The sequence below is a fragment of the Myiozetetes cayanensis genome, unplaced genomic scaffold (genome assembly GCF_022539395.1).
Source record: "Myiozetetes cayanensis isolate MyiCay16 unplaced genomic scaffold, myiCay2020 scf9, whole genome shotgun sequence".
Classification (NCBI taxonomy): domain Eukaryota; kingdom Metazoa; phylum Chordata; class Aves; order Passeriformes; family Tyrannidae; genus Myiozetetes; species Myiozetetes cayanensis.
Genome location: NW_026088185.1, coordinates 38364479 through 38383851, shown reverse-complemented (window position 1 = coordinate 38383851; position 19373 = coordinate 38364479). Strand labels below are relative to the sequence as shown.

The 19373-nt window shown below is 51.1% G+C and overlaps 2 protein-coding genes across 3 annotated transcripts in view; one reads left to right on the top strand and one right to left on the bottom strand.

The window, feature by feature from the left end:
* ACVR1 (activin A receptor type 1) overlaps positions 1–6455 on the top strand; it is a 47903-nt gene extending 41448 nt beyond the window's left edge. For both annotated transcript variants that reach the window (XM_050339687.1, XM_050339688.1), the window contains exons 8-10: positions 845–1042; positions 4074–4204; positions 5158–6455. In XM_050339687.1, coding sequence (XP_050195644.1) covers positions 845–1042; positions 4074–4204; positions 5158–5292 — 464 coding nt within the window. In that variant the 3' untranslated portion in view covers positions 5293–6455. The remainder of the gene's footprint in view (positions 1–844; positions 1043–4073; positions 4205–5157) is intronic.
* Positions 1–19373, bottom strand: part of UPP2 (uridine phosphorylase 2) — a 293492-nt gene that overhangs the window by 65666 nt on the left and 208453 nt on the right. The window lies entirely within an intron of this gene.

The window sequence follows — 19373 nt, the reverse complement described above, 5'->3', positions numbered from 1 at the left end:
TTTGGAAAAAAAAAAGGAAGTGAATGATCTGGTGCTAGGTTAATTTTTGTGGGACTGAGGTAAAAAGCTTTTTAAGGTTCACCTAAAATAAACTCCTGTTAAATGTAAATAGTGTATGTTATCCTTGCAAGATTTGCTGAGGAAATTAGGGAGAATTTACGTTGCCCTCTGTGTCGCTTGGCTCTGCCACGCACCCACTGCTGCTCAATTTGCGGTGCTCTCTGTTTACCAGGGCCAAATGAGTCCTCTGTGTGTTTCCAAATTTATAGTAATTTAGTCCCTCACATAATGTTCTCTGCTTAAATGTTTAGTAATTAGTAGAAACCAGGTAGAGTGGTTTTGTCTGAGTCATTTTAGATTTGCTTGAGGATGTTTATTTTTCAAGCTACTGCAAATACGGTGTTTTTTATTTTCCAGCTTTATTTTTTTAACTCGTGTGTATCCTTCATGCAGTGTTTTTCTTCTCTCTTCCCCACAGTTCTGATGTATCCACCTACCCAAAAGGTCTATAAATAAATTTGAGTGCTGTGTAAAATTGTTTTCTCCTGAGCAGCAGCTGTTTGGCCTCTGTGTGTCTGTGCCCGGAGTGCTGGGGACATCCAGTGGCTGCAAAACACTTCATGACAATGTTTTGCAACAGTGCAATAAAGTGCTTAATGGTGATCCCTGAGGAGATAACGGGCCGGTCTGCGGCCTCAGGGGCGGTTTTGGTGGCGGGTTTGGAGCTGACCACGTTGGTCTTTGGACAGTTGGGCCCTCGGCTCCTCTTTCAGAACCTTTAGGCGTGTGCTGCCACAGTTGTAAGGGTTCTTGCAAGCTGTGACTCTTTCTCTCTGTCCTTCAGGCCTGGCAGTTATGCATTCCCAAAGCACAAACCAGCTGGACGTGGGGAACAATCCCCGTGTGGGCACCAAGCGCTACATGGCCCCGGAGGTGCTGGACGAGACGATCCAGGCAGACTGCTTCGACTCCTACAAGCGGGTGGACATCTGGGCCTTCGGGCTGGTGCTCTGGGAGGTGGCCAGGCGCATGGTTAGCAACGGTGAGTGCCTGGGGCCCTGCCCTGGCCTCTGGCAGGGGTGAGGAGATGGCAATTCCCGGCAAAGCACCTGCCACCAGAGAACAGGAACGTGCTGGACCTCCACAGCAGTGTGGTTCCTGATACTTGGAGGAAGCTGTTGGAGTGTTGGGTACAGTGCCTGAATCTTGCTGTCGTTTCTGTTAAGGCAGAGAAGAAGGAGGGTCCCCTGCTCATTCTAAACCCTGGTGAGACCTAACTCATACCAGATAGTCCAAATTTTAGATCATAATGTCTCCACACTTCTACCACTTAAACCATAGTGAATACTTGTAGGAGGCTATGACAAACCCTAAGAAACAGAAGGCAATTATGTTGGAAGTGCAGAACTTGTCAGAATTCTTGGCTGTTCTTGCTTCACTAAGTTAAATGCATTCCCAAGGCAGGACTTGGTCCAGGTGCAGTTCTGCTTGGGAAGGGTGTTCCTGCCATCCTGTCTAGAGTGAATTTAGGAACATTTCAGCTGGGTGTCTGTTGGTGTGATTCCTGCTCAGTTCAGAAGTCCTCTCTGACTTCGAGACCTCTAGGTTGTGCTCTCTGGACCCAGGTGGGCAGGAGAAGGTGAGGATGCCCTTCAGACATGTGTGCAGACCCTGGCAGGGATGGGTTGTTCATGGCTACATCTTTAAATATGAGGAAATTGCAGATTATCACACACATTTGTTTACTCTGCGTCAGATCTGTTCCCACTAAGTCCAAATCTTGTGAAGGTGTGTGTGGCTAGTTAGAGGAAGGAGGAGAGGCGGTGAATATGTGGCATTAATGTTTCTGGGGGGATGTTTATGGGCACAGGTGTGTCATAGGCAGATGAAGACCTGCTGGTTGCAGTGTGCGGTGTTTGGTGCTGGGCTGCAACACGTCAGTGTCAGTGCCTGGAGAATTTCAGCTGGAGCTTTGGTGTTCTCGGTGCAGTTTTATATCCTGCACTGCCTGTCTTGGCAGTCTGCGAGCACCTTCGTGTATCATTTGCCATAAAGTGATGTGGTGGCTGGGCAGGAGTTGATGAATTCCTGTGCCAGAGGTGATGCTCGTGTGGTGGGGAGGGAAGGTGTAGAGCTGTAGTTGATTTGAGGGCACAAAGTCAGCAGCCCTGGGGGAAAGCAGCACCGTGTATTGGAAATGACAGAAGTCCCCTTGAAGCTGTGCAGGAAGGCCAGGCTGGGCTGTGCTGCAGGGCCTGGGTCCCCCAGGGGCAGCGTGAGGGGAGCGTGTCAGGGGTCAGTGATGCTGAGAGGGCACAGTGCTGTGGGCCAGGGGTTGAGTGGCTCGCTGGCACGGAGCTGCTGCGGAGCCGGGTGGTCCCAGGGGGGTGGGTGTTGGAGCCCTGGTAGCTACCAGGGCACTCCAGGGTCACTACTGGAGCAAAGGCCAGACCCGCTTCCTTCGCGCTGAGAACTGCACGTCTTATCTGCAACAGCCAGCTCTGTGCCCTGGGCTTGGGAAAGGCCACGTGGAAACACTGAACGAGAGCCAGGCTCTCTCTGCAGTGATAAAGTTCATCTGTAACATCCTCGTGGCCCTGGAGCGTGTCCAGAGCTGTGTGGCACAGCTGGGGTTGGGTGCCTGACTCGTGCGAGGCCCCAGCGTTACCTGAAGGGCAGGTGTGGCACTGAGGGCACAGGGTGGGTGTGTTCCTGAGGCCTCACAGCGCTCTGGGGGGAGCAGGAGAAGGGTAAAGACAAGAACTCAGCCCAGTAGGTGATGTTTGGTAAATCCAGTTGGGAATTGGTCTTCCTGAAGACTATTTCCCTTTTTGACTAGTCGTTGCAGACAGGGATTTACAGATTTTTACAGCATATCCATGGGAATATCTGGGATTTTGATCTTCATTTGCAATAGAACAAGAAAACTAAAACTCAAAACTTTGCCATAGCAAAGACTGAGAACCTCTTTTCAACTTCAGTCTCTCCAGAGCATTAGAGATGCTCCTGGATTTCATGCCTGGCTCTGGGACAGCTGCCAGCTCTCAGTGTGCCCAGCTGTCAGCAGCAGCCGTTTGATGTTCCCGCTGGACCCAGAGGGCCTCATTATCTCCGGGTTTCTCCGAGCTGCTGACCCAAATGCCTGCCTTTGAACACCGGCCTGTAAATTGGCTTCTTGAGGAAGTTGGGCTCCCTGTAGCTTGTTTGTGAGCCTGGTGCAGTGAGGAAGCAGAGCTCTGTGCCTGCTTGGGGAGTGGGCAGGGGAATTGAGCCTGGCAGCGCTCTGTGAGCGGGGTGCAGGCAGGGGGAGCACACACACACTCCTCTTCCAGTGCTGAAGCCTAGGGAAGGGCAGGCTGTTGGTGTAAGGGCCAGGCTGGGCAGGGCTTGGAGCATCCTAGGCTGGTGGAAGGTGACCCTGCCCATGGCAGGGGGTGGAATGAGATGAGCTTCAAGGTCCCTCCCAACCCAAACCATTCCATCATTCTATGAAGATGCATTCAGCCCCTCAGATGTTGTTTGGCTTTGTGATGGCATGTGGTACCAGTTACCCTGGGGATTTTACTGTTTTCATAACAAGAAATGAAATGATTTGAAGCACCAACACAAGGGTTTGTGGATGCCAATGTATTATTGGACCCTTCCAGGAATGACAAAAGCACCAAGGTGTGTGGTGAGCCTGGTAAAAACCACAGTGCAGACCTTACATTTTTCTGTTTGCTGGTAGAAATCCCAGTTTGTGATAGGCAGAAAAGCTCTGTGTGTTACAAAATATGGCCCTTTGGCAAGGGATTTACTTCTCATCCTTTCAGCTTCAGCATCTGCAAAGTGGGTATAGCTCTTACTTTGTGAACTTGTCATATGAGCCAATTAATTAACATTTTGGGTAGAAGAAGCTGTTCCTGTGGCACTAAGTGCTCTTCTGTTGTTCAGTGGCTGCGTGACACTGTGGGATTGACTTCTAAAGGATTTGTGTGCTTCTCAGAACACATGGGTCCTGTGTTCCCTCTGTCCCCGTGAAAGTGCTGTTCACTGGCACAGCTGTTCAGTAATGCCTGTTTGTGTCTCACCAGGTATTGTGGAAGACTACAAACCACCCTTTTATGACTTGGTTCCCAACGATCCCAGTTTTGAAGACATGAGGAAAGTGGTCTGTGTGGATCAGCAGAGGCCCAACATTCCCAACAGATGGTTCTCAGACCCGGTCAGTGGGTGCTGGGGGGGCTGGCACGTGCTGACCTTTGCTCTTTGACAGAGTCACAGGAGTTATTTTCAGTTGTCCCTTGCAGGGGAAGTGATCTCGATGGGCCCTGTCAGCAGCATCAGCTGTGCAGGTGTTGGGGGTGGGCTGAGCAAACAGGACTGCCAGGTCTGAGCCAGTCACAGGTTGGCTGCTTAGGAGCAGGATTTAGCAATAACTCTTACAACTGCTCTTCCTGGGTCGTTGTTCTCCCTCCAAGGGGAAATCAGGGGAGGGAAGCCAGTCCAGGACTTTCTGTGGTTTACAGTCCCACAGATTTAGAACAGAATGCTGGTTTCTCCTGCCTACAGAATAAGGGGCTGTTGTTCTTTTTGAAAGGCTGCTGCTGAAGTTTATTTTTCAGACTCTGCACTCTGCCCAGCTGTTCTGTCCTTACCACTGAAGCTGTGGAGGTCAGTGTGAATCTGCAGGGCTGGCCAGGGCGGAGGGCCCATCTCCAAAGTTTGGGTGTGGAGCTGTGCCCTCTGCTGTCCCAACACCCAGCTGGGAGTCTGGCCAGTTAAACCTGTGCTGGGCATGATGGAATCACAGGCAGAAAATCTGCACCTTCTCATCTGCCTTCTTGGGTCTGCAGGACTTGGTGTCACTGAAAAGAGATTCTGTGGAGTGTTTTCTTAATTAGGAAAGAAACTCCAAAACTCCATTGTTTAAGGTCACCCTGGCTGATCACTCCAGTCAGCCCAGGGGCTGGTTGTGCTCTTGGTTTAACCACATTATCAGACTTTGAGGGCTTTTGAGCACAGGGAAGCTCTGCATTTGCTGGGTAGCAGGAAACTCTGAAAATGGAGTGTTAATTAGGCAATAAATCCTCTGTGAGTGCTTGACCCCAGCCAGTGCTTCCTTGGCTCGTTGCTTGTGCACTTACCCTGGTGTTGTGTGGTTTGTGTTGTTCCCAGACGTTAACATCCCTCGCCAAGCTGATGAAGGAGTGCTGGTACCAGAACCCATCCGCCAGACTGACAGCCCTGCGCATCAAAAAGACTTTGACCAAAATTGACAATTCCTTAGACAAACTGAAAGCTGACTGTTGACCCTCTCTGCTCGTGGTGCTCTCCCCCAGGAAGGCACCGGGCTGGCCCGCGGGGCTCTGGCCAGGCAGTTCACAGCCCTGGTGCCCACGGGGCTGCTCGGAGCAGGAGTTCTGGGGAGCAGCTGTGGGAACACTGGGACCCCTGGACTGCTCGGGCACAGCTGCACCCACACCTGGTGAGCGCTGAGGACTCAGCTGGATGTGCTGTTGCTGAGGTAGTGGCCTGAAGGAAGACAGAGAAATCCTAAGACAAGATCAGGGCATTAAACAATGGCTTTGAACAGCTTTTTTCTTTTTATTTTCCTTTTTTTTTTTTCTTTTTTCCCCCTTTTTTTCCCCCTTCCTTTTTTTTTTTTTTTTTTAAATTTTAATTCTCCTAATCACTCCCAGGGTGAATACATGGAAGTGGTAAATTTTAATCAGCAATATTGCCTGTGCTTCTCTTCTTTATTGCACTAGGAATTCTTTGCATTCCTTACTTGCACTGTCACTGTTAATTTTAATGACATGACTTGCCAAAAATACGATTGGCTGTATCCTGCATTGATCTATACCCGAGTAATAGGAAAAGAATTCGTTAAACTGAAAATGTAACTGTCAGACTTTAGCTGCATTTTACACGTGTACTGATGTTTACAATAATGCTGAACATTAGGAATTTCTCGTTTATCCAAAACTTGCAAATTATTTATTACTAGTGCACTTGCCAGTTTTTTAAACTGTAAAATAAGTGCATAAAGTTAAAGCTTATTTTTATGTGGCCTCTTTCATGATTTCTTACACAGACGTTTTTGTAACACAATATAACCTGAAACATGAATTGTTTTATGTATTATCATATTACAACTCGATAGTCACATTTTAAGTGCTTCACATTTGTAGGTGTGTGGTCTGTACCATATTTTCAGTTGGAATATGGAACGTATATATAGCCATTTCCCACAGGACCTTGCGTCTGGCATCTTACTGATCTGGGAAAGGAAAGCAATGGAGGAGTTAACTAGAATTTTAGGTCATGAATGCTGTGGGGAAAATGCATTTTATTTCTTCTAAGCTATATAATATGCATTTAAACTCTGCCAGAAAAATAACTATTTTGTTTTAATCTACTTTTTCTATTTAGTAGTTATTTGTATAAATTAAATAGAATGTTTTCAAGTCAAACCACAGTGTGCTTTAGTTCTCTTACTGCCCATCAGCGAGGAGGTGCCCCCAGTGCAGCCGTGGGGACCCCGGGCAGTGCCTGGGGGGTCCAGGCTGGTGCCAGTGGAAGTCTGAGGTGCTGAGGCTCTAACAGGGCCTGGGCTGTTCCTCTGTGCTGAACTGGGTCCCAGAAGGGCACAGCAGGGAGGTGCTGGGCTGTCCTTGCAGGACACAGCAGCCCTGCCCTCCCCGTGGTCCCTGATCCCGGCCCCGGGGGGAGGAACTCTGCTCTGAGCAGTTCTCTCTTCCACCCCGTGGAGGAGTGCCCAGGAAGGGGCAGTGCCCTCTCATCCTCGGAAAAGAGCTCCTTTATCCATGGGATTAGAATGCCCTGGGCAGTCCCAGGCCCTGGGCAGTGATCAGCCACCTGGACACGCTTCCTCTCTGGGGTAAAACACTCCTCCAGGGTTCCCTTCAGTGCTTCGAGTCCACCAGGTCCTGCTCTGCTGCCTCTCTGTAACTTTTCCTTCTCAGCCCCGTCCTTCCTGTCCCGTTCCAGCCAAGTGGAGTGCCCTGTTCTGCATTGCTGGAGCAGGAGCAGGAGCCAGGCGTGCGGGGTGGGTGCTGCCTGGGGCTGGGAGACAGCGGGTGCGGAGCTCTGCAGCGCAGCCGGGCTCACACCAGCTGCCAGCTCTCTGTTATACCTGATGAGAATCCGAGCAGAGCCAGGGCTGCAACAAAAACTAGGAAAAGCCAGAACCAATGAGGTTTTGCTAGTTGTTAGTTTGTTAGTTTTTAATAGGAAGTCAAAAGCTTGAATGTGTTTTGGTTTTCCTTTAAACTGGTGTGTGGGTGAGCTGTGTACTGGGTGGACTGGGCCACAGCTGCAGCCCGGGAGGGATGGGATGTCAGTGGCCTGAGGGAATCAGGGCTGGACTGAAGCTGCTGGGTGGCTGGAGGTCACTGGTGACAGGTACAGCTGCAAGGTGAGGAGCTGCTTTGGTGGCCACTGATACAGAGCAGTGCCTGAAGCTCTGCAGTGCCCGGTGCACACCCCTGTGTTCCTTTAACAGGTGTTCATGGGCTGGAACAGGCAGCAGGATTCAAGCCAAGTGAGAAAGGAGACCAGGTCTCGTGGAGCTGCTGCGGTGCTCGGAATGAGGCCAGTGGGGACAGCTGGCCAGGGCAGGGTGGCACGGAGGTGACACTGCAGATAGAGGGGACAGAGCCAGAGATGGCAGTTCTGTTCAGTCTGTGTGTGAAGGGTATGGTCAAGTTTTTGCTTGGAGTTTTTGCCTCTCCAGCATTTTCCAGTGCAGGTGTTAGAGAGACAACCTGTCATGCTGATGGTGAGTGACAGTGCTGGCAGAATTTGGGCTGCTTTCCCCAAACACTGCCACACTGAGTCACAGCACCTTACTAGGCCTTAGGAAGAGAGACTTGTCAAATACCTGCTCCATCTCTCCTTTGCACTGTAGCATCCTCTGGAAGGTGCTGTGTACTGGAACAGCACAACTTCAGGTTGGGAACAGCTCCGTGTACTCCGTAGTGGTTCCCTCTGCTGTCCCTGAGGATCTGGATTTTCTGACCCCAGTGCTGGGTGCTCCCAGCTGTGCTGGGGCTGGTTGGGATGCTGCAGGATGTGGAACCTGCAGCAAGGACCTGTGCAGTTCTCTCTCCAACTCCTATCAGGGAGTTGCAGAGAGTGAGAAGGTTCCCCCTGAACCTCCTTTTCTCCAGGATGAACCCCTACAGCTCCCTCAGCTGCTCCTGTTGCTTCAACTCCTTCCCAGCTCCATTTCCTTCTCTGGACACTCAAGGGATAACAGACTAAAGGATAAAGCCACAAACCATAGGAACACCTCAGTAATACCCTGTTTATCCTGTGCTAGGTAAAGAAGATTATCCAGGTGAGCCACTGGCAGGGTAACAGGGCCTGTCAGTGCTGGGGCTCCTGGGCATTCCCTGGTGTGCTGGGCAAGGTCACAGTCACTGATGCTGCTCCAAGGGCTGCCTTCTGCATATCAAAGCATCCAGGGATTATTTTAAACCCATTTCAGTTTCATGCCCTGCTGCTGAAGGACTTCTGGTCCAGGCTATCAGAAGTGTTAGCTGGTGTGTGCTTCAACTGGGTTGCTGTTCAGCGAATGGAAATCAAGAAAATTGAGTGAAAAGTAGTCATAAGAAGTAATTTCTTAGCAAGTTCTTGTCCCTTGACTTGGGATAAGTTATTCATGTGCTTTCCTGATGTACAGTGGCTGCTGAGGACAGTCAGGGTCTGTGCTCTCCAAAGCCAACAGGAATAGCAGGGTTTCCTCTGGAACTGGAGGGGCACGTGCCTGGGAGTAGAGAAGGGAAAACTCAGTGATAGCCAGGGAAGGATTATCTGTGGTCTGTGCAATTTAACCTCATTTCCACATGTGGACAGTCCCAGGAGAACACTTGTTACTGCTTTTCCTCTGGAGATGTCAAGGCTTGGGCAGTGGGGGAGGTTCCACGGGAAGGGAACACCCTCACCTCCCTCACTATTTTTCCAGCGTGTTTATTAATCAGTGTTCTTCTAGAACCTCCACAAAATCTAATCTTCTAAAGAGATTTGGAATGCTTAAATATAATCTGCTGCAGTAAGGGTGTCACTGCATCTATTAGGATGGCACAGGCAGTTCCCTCGCTGCAGATGAATTATTCATGTGTCTGGCGGGTTTGTGCTGCACCAGCCGGGATGGAGCTGGGGCTGCTCAGCAGTGCTGGGGATCAGAGCCTGGAAAAACAGCTCATCATCACCTGTGGGATTCAGTTGTCCTGCCGGTGCGGACAATCCCCAGCAGTTACAGGAGGCAGACTGGGTGGAACTAGATGTGGCTTCAGGTTTTGGGAATGGGGGAAGTGTTGTTGTGTTTTGATGGATTTCTGTGTTGCCCAGAGAAGCTGTGGCTGCTCCACCCCTGGAAGTGTTTAAGGCCAGGCCAGATGGGGCTTGGAGCAACCTGGGATAGTGGAGGGTATCCCTGCCCATGGCAGGGGGTGGGACTGGGTGGGCTGGAAGGTCCCTTCCATCTCAAACTATCCTATGATTCAATGATTCTATATGCAGAAGGCTTGTTTGTTACTGCTCAGTAATATGTGGCACTTGGAGGTGTCCTGGGGTCACCTGTGGGAGCAGCCTGAGGTCAGGCCCTCCAGTCAGTGTTGCTGTAGGGGAGTCACTGAAGGCTTCCTTCCTCTCAGCTGGAACTTCTCTTGTGGGCCTTCTGGGCTGGAATTATCTGCCAAAAATCCGTATCAAACCTTCCAGAATTTTATTTGCCTGGATTAAACTGTTTTGATAGGGAGGGACAGTTCTCTTCCCTGTGAGGTGAAATGTCTGCTGTGCAAAAAGCTCAGCCTTGGCTCAGTGGTTGGCACTGCAGAAGGCAAGCAAAGACTTTTCAGGTGCTGTTCCATTTATAGAGAGACAATCTCAGAATACATTTTTACATTTTAAAGTTAAGATTTGTGTGGAAAAAGTAAGTAATCTGACCTGGGAATAGCACACTGGCTTTACATTCCCATTTGGAAGGAAAACCCCACCACCCCTCAGTGCCTGAACCGTGGAGCTGTGCCGGGACAGCAGCTGGAGCCTGCCAGGAGAGCCGGGTCAGCCGGACATGGTTCCCTTGGAGAGGCTACAGGGGGGACCTCTGGTTCTCAGGGAGGAGAACCTGGGACCTGCTCCATGGATGCAGCTTCTCCCTGGTTACAGTCTCGTCTCGCAGCCCCCGGATCCTGCCTGGTGGAGGTTTGTGAAACCTGCAGAAGGATCTTTGGGGGGTGTGGGACACCTGCCCCCTGCATCACCCTGCTCTGTACCAGCCAGGAGACTTTAATTGTTGGGTTTGTTTAAAAAACAACCCCCGGTGTCCCCCTGGGCACTGCGGTCACTGCCATGTGTCACCCTGTGCAGTGTGTCTGTCCAGGGCTGTGTCCAAACCCTTGGTGCAGCCCTGGCTGAGCTGGTGCCCCTGTCCCACCCTTGGGGCTCTGAACTCACAGGCTGGTCCATAAATGCCTGTCCTGGGGCAGGGCACTCGTGCCCCATGGCCGTGGTGGGTGGGCAGTGCCGTGGTGCCCCCCGGGCTGTCCCTCCAGCACAAGGCAGGGGGCACGGGCAGGGACACCAATGCTGTGCTGGAGGGGACGTGGCTGAGGGTGCCATGGGGTGAAGGACCAGCTGTGCCCCTGGATGGAGCAGGGAACCATCCCAGGAATGCTGCTCTGTCCCCCTCCCCGTGGGCAGTGCCTGCTGGGGGGCTCCAGCGTGTGCTGAGGGGTTTGTTTGTCTGGGGTTTCACCTGTGAAGCAGCTGAGCTGCAGAGGTGGATTTTCAAAATGACCTAACATCAGTAATTAATAGTTTGTCTCCAACTGCAGCCCCCACCTAAACACTGATCACCTTCTCCAGTGCAGTGACTGAGGATTTCACTGTCACAAAAGTCCTGGACCCCTAAAATCGCCAACATTCAGATACTGACGTCGGTGTCAGCGAGTCCAGGTATTGGTTACTGTGCTAAAATCTGCTCCTCTCAAAAAGTGAAGATCTGAAACTGCATTTCAGCTTTGACACTTGGAATTTTCTTCTTCCCATGGACATCATGGAGAACTTTTGTTTTGGTTTGGTTTTTTGTGGCCTTCAGAGCATGGAAAAGGCAGTGCCCACCTTCCTCTCATCCCTGTGAATAGTTCATTTGCTGCTCAGGCTCAGAGATAAGCTGTGTGTCAACTATGACAAGTTGTGCCAGAAGGAAATTAGACCTAGCGAGGCCAGGGATTTTTTTTTTGTTAAAGACGTTAAAACCTGCAGTCAGCTTTGGATCTTAGCAGATGACAACACCCTTGGTGGCTCCTGCTAACTGGAGTCAAGGACTTTTCATCGCCCCAGTCTCCTCCCCATATGTCTCTGCATCAGTCTTCTCCAATTTTCACCAGCCAAACCCCCCTTTCCCAAATATCATAACTCTTTCAGATTCACAGCATAGACCTCTTTTCGTTCTTGGAATGTTCTGGAAAACCTGGAGGTTTAAAACGTGATTCCTACCAAAGATGGTGGTGGTGGAGGACAGTGACCTGTTGGATGTTAGACTGGAATGTTAATCCTAAAACCTTGCAGAAGTGGCTGTGGTGTTACCTTGCCTGCCTGCACTCGAGAGAACATCTCCCTGCTGGAAGAGCTGATGGGGGGAAGCAGGAAGGGCTGCAGAGCAGTTTTTGAGGGCAGTGGAACGGCTGGCACAGGGAAGCTCCCATAACTCGGGCTGTGAGGAGACTGCAGAACCAGGAGGGAACACTGATGCCTCTTGTCCCCCCAGTTATCCATGTTTGGTTACTCCCTGTATGTGGGACTTGCAGTCCTTAATGCAGGGAGCTAAAATAGCTGAGTGTTGGCCGTGCCCCTGAGGTCTGGGAGCCCCAAGGGCCAGGGCAGTGCTGTTCCTGCCAGGCACTGACCGTGGGCATGGCTGTGGCTTGAGGCTGTGGCCAGAGGTCACAGGGTTCTGCTTCAGCTTACCCTGGAAACACGCTGCAACCTGAGACAGATTTACTCTGTCAAGTCTCTTGTAATGAGATTCTGCGTGAATTGAAAACACGTGGCTGCCTCTCTTCACTGGGAGGAAGAGCACTGATACCAGTAAACAAAGAGAAAGGGATTTGTTTCGAACTGCTCCCTGAGAGAATCTGAAATTGTGTCTTCTCTGCACACACTTTTTAAAAAATTTGCCTGAGAAACTTCAGATAATTCCATGTTCTCAGTGTCTTCTTCTCTGGTTTATGAGGATCTTGAAGTCAATTTAAGCCTTCAGGGAAAGGGCTCTGGCCCTCTCCATCACTCTGACTTTTTTCCTTTGTCCTTTCCAGCTGTTAGCTAGCAGATGGTTCAGTGTCCCTGTTGCTGTTCCTGGCAAACCTTCTCTCTCTCCCCCAGGAGGTGGTTCCACACTGGGCCACCAGGAACTCCCCACTGGAATTGTGTTGGGCTATGTTTAGGTGGAAGTGACACTCACCCCTGGAAGTGTCCAAGGGCAGGTTGGATGGGGCTTGGAGCAGTCTGGGATAGTGGAAGGTGTCCCTGCCCATGGAGAGATGAGCTTCAAGGTCCCCTCCAACCCAAACCATTCCATAATGAATTAATTTTTCAATTACACTAATGCTCACTCTTTGGACACTTCTTATGCCTGAATAATGCTAAAATATTCCAAGGAGCTCCATTATTACCCTCCTCATCAAAAAGGCCCCCACTGAGATTAATGTGGCCTTTTCAGCAGATTAATGGGCTACTGTGTAAGAGGTTTCAGAGCTGTAGAAAGCAGCATTTTGGGGGTGGGTGTGACTATGGAATTATAAAATGGTTCTTGGAACAGTTTGGGAGTTTTTCAACTCTTTTTCTAATCACTGTGGTCAACAATATAATGGTTTTGCAGTTTTGCATCAATCTGATGGCAACTTTTGGAAGGTTTCATAGCATTTCTGGATGAGCAGAGTGGGACAGAGGGTGTGCAAGGCAGCAAGACAAGACATTGATGCAGAGGGGATGAGGAGGACCAAGGGGAGGGGTAACTGCTGACCTGCTGCCTGTTCTGGGGTATCTGTGGATTCCCTTTTGTTTTGCTTGCACAAAATTTCAGTAGGTCTTGGGTTTGCCCTGAAGTGGAGCAAAATAAATTACAAAACAAAATTCTTGGCTTTTGGCCAGCCCTAGAAGTGCTTCCAGTTGGCAAAAGTTTCCCTGGTGTTACCCATTTCCAAAGACTCTTAAATCCCCAAGATAGGCTGTTTCTGCCCTGCCATGGACCACGCCATGCCAGCAGCTAACTGGGGAGCACGTTGGCCTCTCAGCAAAGTGTGGTGGGTTTTTTAACTCCATCCCTTGTTTTGCTTTTTGTTTTTTGCTGGTGTTTGGTGTGTCAAAGGCCTAAGGAAGATCTGGCACAGGGTGAATGCTCGGTGATGATGGTTAACTGGGACCCAAACCTGCTGGTCCCTGAGTGCTCTGCAGGCACAGTGAGCTGGGAGTAGCTGAATAGGTTCTGTGGGGTTTTCAATTTGTTTTAAACTCAGTTTCAAACCATTTAGAATGTCGGCAGCTGCTGGTTCTGCATCGATGATACTCAAAAAAATACCATTTATTTACACCAAACCTGTTGAAAGAAGTTAAAACCCAGCAATTTGAAGTGCTTTGTTTCAGATTTCACAGATATCACATAATGCAGAATGTAACAGCATATGAAGAACCCAGACAATTAGTTTTTCAAGGACCATAGGGAAACAAAAGCTCTGTAGTGTGTTTTGAGGACGTGCAGCATTATCAGTATTAAATCATGCAAAGGGGCCTTGTTTGAACTGGGTAAAATGGGCAGCACAGCCGTGTGTGAGAAAGCACCTGACCCCAGAGATGGGGCAGAACAACGTGATCCCTGCTCTGCTGCAATGCTTTCCCCTCACAGTGCACATGGGGATGAGAGGGGAAATGGAGGAAACTGTCATGTATTTAATCTGAACACATGCCAGTGTCTGTATTCTTGGTGATATGGACTGATCTGGGGCAACGAGCCTTACACTTTCCTACAGATGTGTGGTGAGGTCCCAAATACAATGCTCCAGCTTTGCCATGCCAGTGTCTGCAACATTTATCTTCACAAGTCTCCAATCACCCAGTCCATCAGCCCATTACTCTACCAGGAATATATAAAAAAGTATAATAGGCTTGTATCTCCAAACCGGTGCTTAGTTGGTGTTTAAACTGTCTTTCAGTGCTGAACCATTTTTTGCCACAGCAGGACGAGTGTCTGGAGTAGCAGGGCAGGACCGTGTTGTGCTCCAGCTCAGAGGAGATTCCTTGCAGCCTAAATGAAAAGGGAATATTGCAAACAAGGATATAAGTAGGCTGGATTTAAAAAGTGGCGCTACACAATGACTAAGTCTCAGTCACACCACACCAGTTGCAACCCCAAATCCCTGAGCCACTTCTTTCTAGAAGCTTTGATTAATATATTTTTTTTCTTTCTATAAACTTTGATTCTCCTTCTTGACAAGTGCAGGAGATACTGTTTTCATCACTTCTGCAAAGGATGAGCAAATGTGTTCTATACGTTTTTTCTTGCACTAAAAAACAACCTTAACTACTTTAATTACATAATTCCTATTTCTATGTCTTCCTTCACCCAGAAAAGCAAGATAATTCCATGCTGTCAACCAGAGATGAGTCTGAATGATTTATGTTTACATTTTCTAGTACCACTGAGCAAATGAAGTGAATTATTAGAAAGTCAGAAGGAAAGGAAGAAAACACGGATCTGCAGGAGCAGAGCTGTGTTTGTCTGATCTGTCAGCAGCATGAGCAGTGCCCGGGTGCTGCTGAGGATCCAGTGTTCTCTCCTGGTGTTCCCAGAGCCAGCCGGGATCTCCAGACAAGCAATACGCAGCTTAACAGGTACTTGTCAAGTAATGGATGGCTGAGCTACGTGGGCAGGGAGCTGTTACCGGCTCCGGGCTTTCAGAAGGGAAGGAGTTGCAAATTTATCCTCTGTTATTTTATTGCCCTGACACCCAAACCTTTGTATTTTTTACTAGATCTTGGCAGGTATTTCCTAACAGTGAGGTGTGCAATAGGCTGCTGGGTTGTGTTTCAGTCCGATAGAACACACACCCATAGAGACTGCTATGAAATAGTCACGTTGGACTTCACTGCACTAAGATGTTGTAATTCCCACCACATTTAACTGAGGGTGGAGGGACATGGAAGTCCTGAATGCCTTCTCTTGATGTGTTTGGATTAAAAAAAGGAAAAAAAGGTTGTACAAGAGCAGCTTTTTTGATGCTGTTTAACAGCAACTTAATCCCAGACTACTTGGGTTTCACCTCTGCTGTGTCCGTACCATGGTGGAGGGTAATTTGTTTTCTTTCAAAAATAGTTTAGTCAGATGAATTTTGCTTGTGAAGGAGAAATCACAGAATCCCAGAACGGTTTGGGTTGGAAAGGACCTGAAAGCCCATCCAGTGCCACCCCCTGCCTTGGGCAGGGACACCTTCCACTATCCCAGGTTGCTCCAAGCCCCGTCCAACCCGGGTTTGGACACTTCCAGGGATGGGGCAGCCACAGCTTCTCTGGGCAACCTGTGACAGGTCCCTTCTTCCTAACAATTAATCTATATCTCTCTCAGTTTAAAACCGTTCAAGATAGTGTAGAAGCGCTGCAAACAGCTCAGCGCGTTGCTGTTCGCGGGGGTTTCGGCGCAGCCTCGGGGCAGATGCCAAAAGCTACTGACGGGGTTTTGGCAAACCCCCCCCCTAATAATTAAAAATCGTCATCGCTGCGGGCCGGTTTCCCGTACCCTGCAGGCATAACCCCCAGGGCTGCGGAGCCCGAGCTCTGAGCCGGCCCCGGGGGCTCGCTCGGGGCTCCCGGGGGGCGGCGGAGCGGGGTGGGGGCTCGGCACGGCCCGGGGCTGCCCTGGGACCCCTGCCTGGCCGGGACCCCCGCCCGTCCCGCCGCCGTCGGTGCCGGGGGCGGCAGAGCCGCGTCCGCACCCTCGAACCGGCGGGGTGGGGGGACGGAGCGGGGCGGGGGCCGGGCGGGGCCGGGCCGGGCCCTCCCGCTGGAGCCGCTAAAGCCGCGGGCGGCGGGGCCCGGCGGGCCCGGGAGCGGCTCCGGCGGCGGGAGGAGGACGCGGCTCCCGCGGCCATGCGGGACCCGCCCGGCCCCGCGCTGCGGGCGGCGCTGCCGCTGCTCGGCGCCGCCGTGTCCCTCTGCACAGGTACGGCCGGCCGGGAGCGGCTCCGGGAGCGGCTCCGGGAGCGGCTCCGCGGCACCGGGACGGGCGGTCCCCGGGACCCCGCTTATGCCTCCCCCCCGCGCCCCGGCCGTGCCCGCCGCCGGTCGGGGGGGTTCGGGCTCTCGGTGCGTTCAACCGCGGCCGCGCCGACCGAGATCTGGGTCAGCGGGGACTTATCGGAGCTGCCCCGCGCTGGAGTCCCTGATCCCTGCGGCTTCCCACGCCATCCCGGGCGGATCCACCCCGGGGGGCTCCGGCGGCGCTGGTGCTCGAGGGCAGATCCTCAGGCTGAGCGGCATCGCTCCCGGTGAGAGGCCCCTGTGCGGTGCGTGCGGTGCCCGTGCCCCATCCCGTCCCACCGCACCCCGGGCGGGACGAGCTCCCGGCCGCTCGGGGGGCTGCGGGCAGGGTAAGGAACGTGCGGTGTCCGGGTCCTTCCGATGCGGGTTCCTCTCCCGCGCGGCAGGTACTGTGAGACACTCCTTCCCCTCCATCGTCCCTTTAAAACAGCGCTCTGCAAACAGCGGTTCCAGAGGCAGTGTGCCAACAGAACATTTTAGTTTTTCTCCGTGTTTTCACCAGAGCAGTTCGCTGGTGTGATGCTCCTTACACTTGTAGAGAGGGGAGGTCCCAGCCCCGAGCTGCAAGGAGGGGCTGTGCCCACTGCCCCATCCAGGTGCTTGTAGAATGAATCCCTGCTTTGGGGCAGGGAGGAGGAACAAGGCTCAACTGTGGGGTCTGAAGTACTTCTGTGTAGTGTTGCACTTCTGGTAAATCTCTGGTACCTTCACAGGATGTAAAACCTGCTCCATCGAGCTCTTCTCCTTGTTTCTGTGGACTTTTAGTATCCAGGTTTGGAAGTGAACTCCAGAAAGAGGCAGCCCCGTGCAACCCTTGTTTGCCCCGGTGCTTAAATTGAATCGGAGCATTCCCAATGCCGTGGTCATTACCTCTTCCCTCTGGAGAGTGTCCAGAGCACTGATGAATCACATTGCCTTTGATTGGTATTTATATAAAATCCTGCATTGCTTTGCTGTCTGGGGGTGCAGTGCAGGGTCTCCTTACCCTGTTCCACAGCCCGGCTCGGGCGTGGGGGTGTGCACAGCCCAGAAAGGCAGATGTGTGGCAATAGAGGGGACAGTTGGGGTGACTGACTGGATGGAAAATTCCTTGTCAAACTCTGCTCGGATGTGACTTGCTTTCAGTGCTGGGGATTCTCTTATGTAAACTATTCCAGACCTGGAATCAGTAAGAGCTGTCAGCCCTGTGTTATCTTAGCTGCTCCCCCGTGGAGTTTGTACCCTCAGCCCCTCTCAGACCGGGACCAACAGGTTCTTCCTCAGCTCTGTGCATGTGCTGTACTGCACAAAATCCCTGCACTCACAGTGCTTTGCTGTGTCGCTCATGTCTCATAGAGCACAACCTTTCCAAGGGTACCTTGCCTGTTCAAAGCTTAAAATGTCCTTTGGCAGCTTATTCCAACAAAAGTAATTTCTCTGGGTGTTGTTGCCCTTTCCCTGCCCTGTCAATATTAATTTCAATGCCTGGCCTCAGCTCCTGCCTGCTGGGGTTTGCCAGGGCTGCTGAGCTCTTCCACAGTGGGGATTTTGAGCACCAAGTATCCATCGCCTGAAATGAAGATACTTGCTCATGTTAATAAAATCACTCCCCAGATATTTTTTTAAGCAATGGAAATTCTGAAACTCTGTGATGTCCCTCATACCAAGACATTTTTCTTCACTTCTGGAATAATTACTTTTCCTCTCTTCTCTAGAGCTTTCTAGTTTTTGCCCTGTTGGATATCTGCCCTTTTTGCAGTATGTTTATATAGCAAGCTTTTAATCTGCTATTACTCCTCATATTTTCTTTCAGAGCCCTCCCCAGAGGGAACTTTGCCATATTTTTCATAGTAGTCCAAAAAGCAGGTTTGTTGGTTGTTTTTTTTTAAGATCTGTCATTGCCCAACTTTCTGTTTTCCTCTTCTGAAGAAATGTGTTACAAGACAATAAATTTGTCAGGGACACGCTGTTGCTTCCGTGTCTGGGGCTGGCTGTTGGAGACGGATCCCTCTGTGCCCATGGGAGTGGGGTGTTGTCACCCCCAGCCACCACTGTCACCCCGGCAGCTGCTGGAGGACTGAGGGTGGGATGCAATCGGCAGCTGGTGGGCTCAGGACTCTCAGTTGGAAGCTGTTGCTTCTGTCATCAGCCGTGGCAGGTTCTGGAAACCTCTGTGTACAGGTGGGATTGCTCAGGACTTGTTGGATGCTCTCATGCTTTATCCCCACTCCACACGTGCAGTGTTGGAGAGGGTGGCGAGGCAGCCTGAGGAAGGGGAGATCCTCCTGCCCCTTGCAAATGTGCTGCCAGTGATGTCTGTGCTGCCCAGGAGCTTTTGAGTGAGTGGGAAATGGTGAGCAGCTGATTCCATTCTTCTTCTAAATATGATCTGTATTTCTTTATAGAACCTTCACACCTCCAGAACTGCCTTTGAAATGTGAGCCCAGTTTCTCAGTCTGTGCCTGACCCCTCTTGCTGTCTGTCCTGCAACTCTTTCTACTTCTCCTGACTTTCTTAGGCAGGTGAGGGGAATGGATCCCAAAGGCAGAACAGGTCTGGATCTCTTCCTGTTGTCTCCTCTGGGAGCTGAAGAGTTCTCCAGTGCTCCCCAGGGAGGCACAGCCCTCTGTCCCCGGCGGGGAGGGATAATAGTGGGCTGGTCACTGCTCATGCACAGCTGAAGTTCTTTGTCCTCCTGTATGATTTGACTTTGGCTTTTGATCCCTCAGGATGGGGCAGTGGTGGTCCCTGTTCCTGGATAGATTTAACAGCTGTGTAGATGTGGCACTTGGTGATGTGGGTTACTGGTGGCCTTGGCAGTGCTGGGGGATGGTGTCAGAGGGCTTTTCCAAGCCAAATGATTCTGTGATTCCATGGTGAGATTGCTTTGCAATGCTCTGAAGTCAGTCCTACTTTTTCTATCCTGAGTAACCCCTTTTGCTTTCTTGCTGCTTCCCCTCACTCAGGAGCACTCAGCCCCTGTTCCTGTGCCACAACCCTGTGCCATGTGGCTGCTGGTTCCCTCTGCCTCGTCCCTCAGCTGCTGCCAGGCACACGGGCGACTGGGGAGGGTC